The following is a 10,134-nucleotide window of genomic DNA, read 5'->3' on the forward strand; positions in this document are numbered from 1 at the left end:
CTTAGGAAGCAGTCTTCTATATGGATGGAACTTCTTCGCAAAATACCGACCCCACAGACACGAGAACTGAAAAGAATTATGCAATTAGCCCAAATTTCTTCTCCATGAGTTGGTGAGAAGACTGACAGAGAAAGTCCTATGAGGACTTACAGAGACGGCAAAAACACCATTTTCTTTTCTGTATCTCTCATTTTGTGCATTTGATTTTAATTTGCTCTTTTACTTCAAGGCGGTTAATTGTATAAATATTAATAATACTCATAGGTATTACCTTTCTTTGGTATCGAATATCTTTACAAAGCTCCCAGTGACCTGATGGAGCCCATGGAGCCCACTCCCCATGACACTGAGGTGACGGGTCCAAGTTCTTTCTGGAAGCTACTGGACATTAAGCAGAAGCAAGAGCTTCTGGCACCCAGACCATAGACTGGATCCCCCATCTTTGCTTCCTTTCCAGTCAGCCTTGCTGGTATTTTTAAGATCTACATACTGGGGTGCTCTTCCTGTGACGCTGTCGTGAACAGGGGCATCACGGATGATGTGCAGTTATGTTAACCCCATAACTGTGAAAAGCAACTGAGTAGATCAGATCCCTCCCCATGGGAACTTAGTATCTCACGTAGGATCAGTGTGAGAAAATGTTGACATAATAAATGCATATGTTTACATCTATAGGCAATGAAATTTATTGATGATTTACTCCACCCCTCTAAGATATTGTCTCTTTTCAGATATCAGTGCTAACATATATATTTCGTGTAGCAGTTTTCCTCTAATACCTATGTGACTTGGTAATAAAAAATGTTTAATTCAAAATTATATACTAAAACTTATTCATGTTTCTACAAAGTACTTAGGGCCATCAGTTTAATTATGGCAAAAATTGGATTGGATATGCAAATTATTTCTCTCTTTTGAACCTTTATATTGTTTCCTGGCTATCACCATTCTTTTTTTTTTAATATTTATTTTATTTTTTAAGAGAGAGAGAGAGAGAGACAGGATGTGAGCAGGGGAGGGGCAGAGAGAGAGAGGGAGACACAGAATCCAAAGCAGGCTCCAGGCTCCCAGCTGTCAGCACAGAGCCTGACGCGGGGCTCGAACCCACGCACCCTGAGATCATGACCTGAGCCAAAGTCGGACGCTCAACCGACTGAGCCACCCAGGTGCCCCTGGCTATCACCATTCTTATAAATATGACAATTATCTTTTTTTTTTTTTTTTGCATAGAGTTCTTTCCATTTTCAAAAACTTCTGTCTCAAGATAAATTTCAAGAAGTTGACTCACTAAAGTAACATGCACTGACATGTTTATAGCTGTTGGTAAAAATATTGTTTTTGCAAATGGTTGCACTAGTGCATCGGTGGGGCACTTTCGGTACAACTTTGATTACATGGATTAAGTAAGAAGTCGAGCTGCTCTGCGAAGCTGCCAATTCTATCACGGACAAGGCGAAATTGTAGCACGACTGTCATAAAGGGTAGTGATAAGTTGCAGTGATAAACTGAGTTATCGGTCTCGATTCTTCACATCCCTATAACAGAATTACAAGTTCACAAATCTTCAGGGTGGGTGGGGTATATTTTTCTGCCCCATAACTTTGGATTGGCTTTTTTCTTTTTCTTTTCTTTCTTTCTTTTTTTTTTTTTTTGACTATTGGGATGTCAGTGGACATTACAGGGGTTGAATCGATGCCTTTGTGGTTGGGTTAGCTCTGGTAGCTGCTTTTCTGGCAGGATTGAACTCATGAGGCTGTGTGCCTGGGAGCCCCTGGTTCAGAGAATTAGAGACATGGGGGGCTGATCTGCCCAAAGCCTGGTGCCTGGAGTCCAGAACCAGAACCCAAAGCCAGGAGTCCAGCCTAAGTCACCTTCTTGCAGCTGACGAGCAGACTCATCAGTAGGAGGCTAAATGATTATTGTTTTAATATCCATGTGTGAAACACTTCATAAGTTACTGCGTTCTGCTGTGCGTGGGCTTTGTCTGGCACCGTACCAGCCCGGAATTGTCGAAATTTAATAACTAGTCCTTACTATCTGAATCTTAAGATTGTCTTTTGGGTTGTAAGTATTTTAGAATCGTATTGTTAATTATTTCTTAATAATTCTATAATTTTCAGAAACATTATCTGCATCATATGTGTAATTATTTAACCATGCCACCTGGCTGTGTGTGTGCATATGTGTGTGTGTGTGTGTGTGTGCATGTGTGGGAAAGATATTTTACACATTAAATGGATTTTTGTGGGGGACGCCTGGGTGGCTCAGTCGGTTAAGCGCCAGACTTCAGCTCAGGTCATGATCTCATGGTGCGTGGGTTCAAGCCCCACATCAGACTCCGTGCTGACAGCTCAGAGCCTGGAGCCTGCTTCGGATTCTGTCTCTCTCTCTCTCTCTCTCTGTCCCTCCCCTGCTTGCGCTCTGTCTCTCTCTTTCTCTCTCAAAAATAAATAAACATTAAAAAAATTAATAGATTTTTTTTATCATTTAGAAACAGAGAAGGTGCTGGAGACCTGCAGTGGGGGGTTGGGGGTGGGATATGCAGGTGGGCCATTCTTTGGAAAGACCATTCTTTCTTCTCTACCATTTTCCTCACCGTTTTTGTGGTTTTTAGTCCTCTTGCACTTGATCAGTATTTGGAAATAATGTTATAGCATTAAAGATTTTTTAAGGTGGAATAATAGTTAACTACAAAAGCTTTGAAAACAATGTGAAAATAAAAAAACATATGCACGCCATATTGAAGAATTGTAGAGATTTTACTTTTGTATTCTTTTTTAAAAAAATATTTTAGGGGCGCCTGGGTGGCGCAGTCGGTTAAGCGTCCAACTTCAGCCAGGTCACCATCTCGCGGTCTGTGAGTTCGAGCCCCGCGTCAGGCTCTGGGCTGATGGCTCGGAGCCTGGAGCCTGTTTCCGATTCTGTGTCTCCCTCTCTCTCTGCCCCTCCCCCGTTCATGCTCTGTCTCTGTCCCAAAAATTAATAAAAAACGTTGAAAAAAAATTTAAAAAAAAAATTAAAAAAAATATTTTAAACTTTATTTTTGAGGGATAGAGCATGAGCAGGATAGGGGCAGAGAGAGAGAGGGAGACACAGAATCGGAAGCAGGCTGGAGGCTCCGAGCTGTCAGCACAGAGCCCGATGCGGAGCTTGAACTCATGAACCATGAGATCACGACCTGGGTTGCTATTGGACGCTTAACCGACTGAGCCACCCAGGCACCCCCTACTTTTGTATTCTTACCGCTTGTTAAACGTACATAAGCAAAATGTTTTGTGTTTGTCCAAACATAGCATAAAGTTCGTATGAATTCTCTATAGTAGTCTCTAATTAGAAACTGCTGTGTTAGGTAAATTGCTGAGCGTGTCTTTTTCTGAAACCATAATACCATTTCTTGTTGCATATTTGTTTAGTTTATTTGGGGTGAGAAAAAAATCATTTTCCTTAAAGTAAAAGATTTCTTTAAAAGAAGAACAAAGAAAAGAAACTTGGAAGAAAATCAGCAACAAATATAGACAAGTAATTTAAAATAAGATAAATGCAAAAGGCTTATAATCACATAAAGAGATGCTTAAACTCTGGGGCACCTGAAGCTCAGTCAGTTAAGTGCCCTAGTCTTTGTTTTGGCTCGAGTCATTATGTCACAGTTCATGGGTTTGAGCCCCGCATCTGGCTCCATGCTGTCAGTGTGGATTCTCTCCCACTTTCTGCCCCTCCCCTGCTCATGTGCACTCTCTCTCTCTTTATCTCTCTCTCTCTCAAAAAAAAAAAAAAAAGAAAGAAAGAAGAAAGAAAGAAAGAAAGAAAGAAAGAAAAAGACATGCTTAAACTCTTTATTAAGGCTCAGTGTTGGAGGGGATGTAGAGACAAAGAAACACAAATACCCAGCAGGTAATATAAACTAGTGTAGCCATTCTGGAGAAAATTCTGGTAGAACTTAAACTCGAGTGTATCCTCTCTCCTAGTAATCTTGCTCCTAGGAATGTGTCCCAAACATATTTTCACACGTGTTAATAAATCAACATGCGTGAAGATGTTAGTTGGGTGTGGGGAAGTTGGAAGCAATCTGTGCCCTATGATGGGGAAGAGTTGCTTTAACTAAGATCAGTGAATATTTCAGAGGATCATATAGGTGCTAGATGGTGTGAACTCAATGAACACAAAGAAACCTAAATAACTAAAAAATAATGCTGAGTGAAAAAAAAATCAACAATGCAACGAAATCAATCTGATACAATTGATGTGAACAAAAAACACATGTACACAAAACACATATGCTTGTTTCGCAAGGAAACATACCTGCGGAAGATATCTTACGATTACAGTTAAGTAATTTAAATAGCTGTCTATGGAGAAAATAGGAGGAAGTATGAAAATTAAGGAAAATAAATAAAAACATATTTCCATGTACATTTCTCTGTCTCTGTCTCTCTCTCTCTATTTTTTTTTTTTTTTTACAAAAGCAGATCATTGACGCGCCTGGTTGGCTCAGTTGGTTAAGTGTCCGACTCTTGATTTTGGCTCAAGCCATGATCTCACAGTTCGTGAGATCAAGCCTTGCATCAGGCTCTGCGCTGATGGCACGGAGCCCGCTTGGAATTTTCTCTCCCCTGTCTCTCCGCCCCTCCCCCACACTGTTTCACTCTCTAAATAAATAAATAAATAAACTCTAAAAACAAAAGCAGATCGCATGCCATCAGAGTTAACAACATATTTGTTTATGTCTTTCCAAGTCACAGCACAGAGGTCTAGTATTTACATATCAAACAACCGCAGCATAGTATGTTGTATTATGGTTGTACCCCTTATCCCTATGGCTGCAGATTGAAGTTTATTTCAATCACATCTAAGCATAAACATGTCACAGTGAAATCATGTCACAGTGAAAAACGGCATGTACGTGTGTAGACTGCGATCTTGTCGCAAGATTAATTCCTAGAAATACAGCTGCAATATTCAATAATATTCAGGATTTAAAAATGAAATAGTGCCAAATCACGATTCTCAATATCCTAAAAATTTGTATAGTCAGCAACATTGAGAGTTTACATTTCAACACATTACCTCCTGTAGCATGTATCCCTTGGCATATTCTTCGTCAATCTGAGACAAAACAAAAGGAATGCAAACACGTTTATTTGAGAATCACTGGTATAATATCGCATATATTTAATAACCAGTGCAGATCTTTTCTGTTTTCCCTTTTAACTCTTAATTGTTATGTGTTGACAATTTTTCTTTTTCTTTTTTTTAAATATGCTTTTTTTTTAAAGTTTGGTGATTTATTTTGATGGGGCGCCTTGGTGGCTCAGTCACTTAAGCATCCGACTTCACTCAGGTCATGATCTCACAGTTCATGAGTTTGAGTCCTGTGTGAGGCTCTGTGCTGACAGCTCAGAGTCTGGAGGCTGCTTCGGATTCTACGTCTCCCTCTCTTATCTGTTCCTCACCCACCCACCTGCGTTCACTCTCTCTCTCTCAAAATAAATAAGCATCTTAATTTAATTTTAAAGTTTATTTATTGGGGCGTCCGGGTGGCTCGGTCGGTTAAGCGTCCGACTTCAGCTCAGGTCACCATCTCGTGGTCCGTGAGTTCGAGCCCCGCATCAGGCTCTGGGCTGATGGCTCAGAGCCTGGAGCCTGCTTCTGATTCTGTGTCTCCCTCTCTCTCTCTGTCCCTCCCCCATTCATGCTCTGTCTCTCTCTGTCTCAAAAATAAACAAACGTTAAAAAAAATAAAGTTTATTTATTTTTGAAAGAGAGAGAGAGAGAGAGAGAGAGAGAGAGAGAGAGAATCCCAAGCAGGCTCTACACTGTCAGTGCAGAGTCTGACACAGGCCTCAAACTCATGAACCGTGAGACTATGACCTGAGTCATGATACCAAAGTCGGAAACCAAGGGTCGGGTACTTAACTGACTGAGCACCCCAGATGCCCCTACACGTTGACAACTTTAATACTGAGTCCTTTGTTTCATAAAATTTCATTCATTGAATAAATGGATATGTATTTCATTGTTTTTATCATGCTTCAAAACGTTAAAAAATAATTTATACTTTCATATTGTAATTTAATGTCATTTATGAAAATAGTGGATTGTTCCAGTAAGTCTAAAATGGCTGAAACTATATAAATTTCTTAGACATGACTTCATGTACTACTTGAAGGGAACCATTGCCTGAGTTTGGAATCGATGATACAGAATTAAATGTCATCACGGGTTGTCAAGTAAATTTGTTTCCATGTAAATAACCAATACCTTTTATAGAGTCTCCTAAAGCAAACACGATGCTTAAAATTATACAGAATTTTAAAATTTGATTTAATTTCCAAATTAGTATTTTAAGATGAACAGGGATATAGCAGATCCTGTTGGCTCGGTTGTCTAATCCAGGACCCATACCTAAACCTATTTTGCCCATGTCTCTGAAGGGGTTCTGAGTATGGAGATGTTGGCAACAATTTGCTAGGATTTCTGGGAGAGCTATTGCTGGTGGGGTCCCAGCCGCACAACTTTTTTGCCGTGAGTGTGGAAACCATGCCTGGCACTTAGAGATCTATTTTGCAACCTTAAGGAAAAGTCCAAGAGAGTGACTCATCTATTCGGGATCAAATAAGCAAGGAGCATTCCTAACTGATACAAGTATAAAGAGTAGTTTAATTATAGGGTAAGAATTAATAAGCAGTCATTTTTTGAAGTACCATGTTAGCATCCAGTTGAACTTGTCAATGAGAACACAAAATTTTGAGGAGAATGTGTTATTGACTGTCAATTCCCATGTCAAATATACTAAAAGAAAAATGTCATTTCCTAAAATTCAGATTTGGGTTCCTAACAGCTGTTTTTAATAACAGAACCAGAACTTTTTACAGAGGAGTTTAGCCCATAACACAGAGAAGGAGAAATTCAAAGAGAGAATGGAATGTCTTATAGCTTAAAAGCAAATTTGCTTTTTCCTAAATTTGGCTTCATGGCTGGAAATAAGTAATCAGGATGGAAGTCTGGATCTCGCTTTTCATTGTTCCACCAATCCGCTCCTCTCTGCTGAATCAACTTCCTTCAAATCCAAGTGTTGGATTTTCAGTAGTTTGATTCATTTAAAAGCCAAGCCAACCAAAAGTACCACAGAAAAGGAAGTTTTTAAAAGTACATTCATTCTGGGGCTCCTGCGTGGCTCAGTTGGTTGGGTGTCCAACTCTTGATATTGGCACGGGCTGTTACCTCAGGGTTGTGGGATTGAGCCCCAGGTCAGGTTCTGCGCTGAGTGTGGAACCTACTTGGGATTCTCCCTCACCCTCTCTCTCTCCCTTCCCTATTCTCTCTCTAAAACAAACAAACAAACAAACAGACAGACAGACAAACTTAGAAAAGTACATTTATTCCAATGCTTCAGGCTTCCAGACTATCTCATTTGTCCTGGACTGGAGTTCTCTGGGAGTTCCCTGTGACTGGGTTCTCCTAATTACCAGGCTGAACTGTTTTACTTAATTGGAGCTATTATGGGAATGATTGTTTTCTTAGTTATCTTAATTAGCCTATGTAAAATCCCCAGGAGAGTCTGTCTTCCCATACTGGTTATGCTCAGAAAAAGATACACACATACATACATATGGGGCTGGGGCAGAGAAAGAGAGTTCTACAGGAAGCATCAGATCTATAAATCCCTACCTGGTGAAGGAAACGAAGGTCAGTTGGAGGACTCAGGGTAGAAACACAGCAGAAGGGCAAAGGCAGTTGGTCTTAGTGACTCTATATGGCTGGCAACATCAGGGTAGAGAAAGATTGAGTCTTCTCAATGTTTGTCCAACTTTGGAGTCCAACAGCAGGAAGGTCAGTGACTTAACTAATTTGGGGGAATTGGAGCTACCTAGGAAAAGAATAACCCACCTGCATAAGAATAGATAACCTTAGAGTGCACGCAGATACTGTGAATATCTGTGGAGATTATTTGGAGCAAGGAGAAATTAGGAGAAAACGTTATAAGGCAAGTTCATACAAAGCATAAAAGTTTCCCAGGATTAAATATCAAAATATTAAAATTTCCCAGGAAACGTGTGGGATGTAAATGGGGCCAAAGCTTACGTGATTTTTGCTTTAAAACAAGTGAGCATAGTGATTGATTACTGAAATGTTTCAGATTGTAGAATGACCCATCATTTCTTAAAAAAAAAGATGAACGGTGGTTTTTCTTTTCTGAATATTCTCTGAATAATTGTTAAATACATATTATGTATATTATGCATATATACATGGAGGGATGAAGGGAGAGAGAGAGAAAGAGAGAGACAGAGGATGTCTTATTTAGAGGCAGAAAGGGAAGGAAGAGGGTGAAATTCACCAGTGATGGTTTGTCTTTGGCATTAGAATATTCAATGAAATCATATGCCAAGAATTAGATGAGGAATTGGGAGTTTGAGGAAAGAATTTTGAAACCATTTTGGGGAGATCGTTGGGGAACCAGTGAGACTTGAATACAGAAGAAACATCACCTAGCTGTTCCCTCACTGCCTTGTCTAATTCTTTCTTTGTCTAAACACACCTGACCAGTAGGATTAGCATCACCTAGAAATGTTAGGCATGCAAATTCTTTGGCCTTATCCCATATCGATCGAGTTAGTAACCTTCAGGATATGGACCAGCAATCTGTGTTTTAACAAGCCCTCCATATGGCTCTGATGCATGCTAAAATTTGAGAATCACTGGTCTAAAATGTTGACTCTGCTTTCTGCCTGGATATTTTTCCATTCTACAGCCTTAGTTGTAAGCATATGGAATATGGACTATTTCTTTCTTCCTTTGTCTTCCTCTGCATCCCCAGTACAGGGATCTACACAGTGCTGGCATTCGGTAGGCATGTTTACTTCCTGGCCAATAATAGTAGGCACCTCCTACAAGGCTTGAGTGAACTGGGAGTTGGAAGTCCTTGTTTTCAACTAGAAAATGGAGAGCCCCAATCAAAGTGCCGCTCAGGAGTTCATCTTCTCTGCTTTCCCTTATTCCTGGGGAAGTTCTGTCACCTGTTTTATTCCACTGCTCTTCATTTACACCTTCATTGTCATTGGAAACCTTGTCATCATCACAGTGGTCCAGCTGAATGCTCCCCTCCACACACCCATGTACTTCTTCATCGGCACCCTTTCCTTTCTGGAGATCTGGTATACCACAGCGACCATTCCAAAGATGCTTGCCAGCCTGCTCGGTGAGAAGACCATCTCCTTAAATGGTTGCCTCCTGCAGATGTATTTCTTCCATTCCACTGGCATCAGCGAGGTTTGTCTCTTGACAGCCATGGCCTTTGACCGCTACCTGGCCATCTGCAGCCCTCTTCATTATCCCACTATCATGACCCCCAGGCTGTGTGCCCAACTGACTTTAGGTTGCTGTGTTTGTGGCTTTATCACACCCCTCCCTGAGATTGCCTGGATCTCGACACTGCCATTTTGTGGCTCTAATCGCCTGGAGCATATCTTCTGTGACTTCCTCCCCGTGCTACGCCTGGCCTGCACAGACACACAAGCCATCGTCATGATTCAGGTGGTGGATACTGTCCACGCAGTGGAGATTATCACAGCTGTAATGCTCATTTTCATGTCCTATGTTGGCATTGTGGCTGTAATTCTACGTATTCGGTCAGCTGAAGGCCGCCGCAAGGCCTTTTCCACGTGCGTCTCCCACATCACTGTCTTTTTGCTTTTCTTTGGCAGTGTGGCCCTCATGTACCTACGCTTCTCGGCCACCTACTCCTTATTCTGGGACACAGCCATTGCTCTGGCCTTTGCAGTCTTGTCCCCCTTCTTCAACCCCATAATCTACAGTCTGAGGAACAAAGAGATGAAGGAAGCTATAAAAAAACACTTGGGTCAAGCTAAAATCTTTTTTCATAAGACCGAGGACCTCAAGTAAGATCTAATTATTGGACGTCTATATGGCCACTGGTGCCTTTTCACTCTCAGCTCTGTGATCTGTCCTTTCCCATCAGCTGTTCACCGAGACTGGTCTTACAGAGGTCACCAAGAAACAGAATTCCCTAATAACTGAATTCAATAGTTTCTTTTGCTCTGTACCCAACTTGGCACATTTTTTTAGAGTACATAATTTATTTATTTAAATTAAAGTTAGGAAGCACACAGTGTA

At 40.8% G+C, this 10,134-nt stretch overlaps 1 protein-coding gene across 1 annotated transcript; it reads left to right on the forward strand.

The window, feature by feature from the left end:
- Positions 1–8,940: 8,940 nt before the first annotated feature.
- Positions 8,941–9,903, forward strand: LOC131495625 (olfactory receptor 6K2). Its single transcript, XM_058700638.1, has one exon. The coding sequence runs from the start codon at positions 8,941–8,943 to the stop codon at positions 9,901–9,903; it is 963 nt and encodes a 320-aa protein (XP_058556621.1).
- The last annotated feature ends 231 nt before the right edge of the window (positions 9,904–10,134 follow it).

Source organism: Neofelis nebulosa, chromosome 15 (genome assembly GCF_028018385.1).
Source record: "Neofelis nebulosa isolate mNeoNeb1 chromosome 15, mNeoNeb1.pri, whole genome shotgun sequence".
Taxonomy (NCBI): domain Eukaryota; kingdom Metazoa; phylum Chordata; class Mammalia; order Carnivora; family Felidae; genus Neofelis; species Neofelis nebulosa.

Bases quoted from the DNA above. Each gene is read 5' to 3' on its own strand.
- LOC131495625 (XM_058700638.1), top strand. From the start codon at position 8,941: ATGGAGAGCCCCAATCAAAGTGCCGCTCAGGAGTTCATCTTCTCTGCT.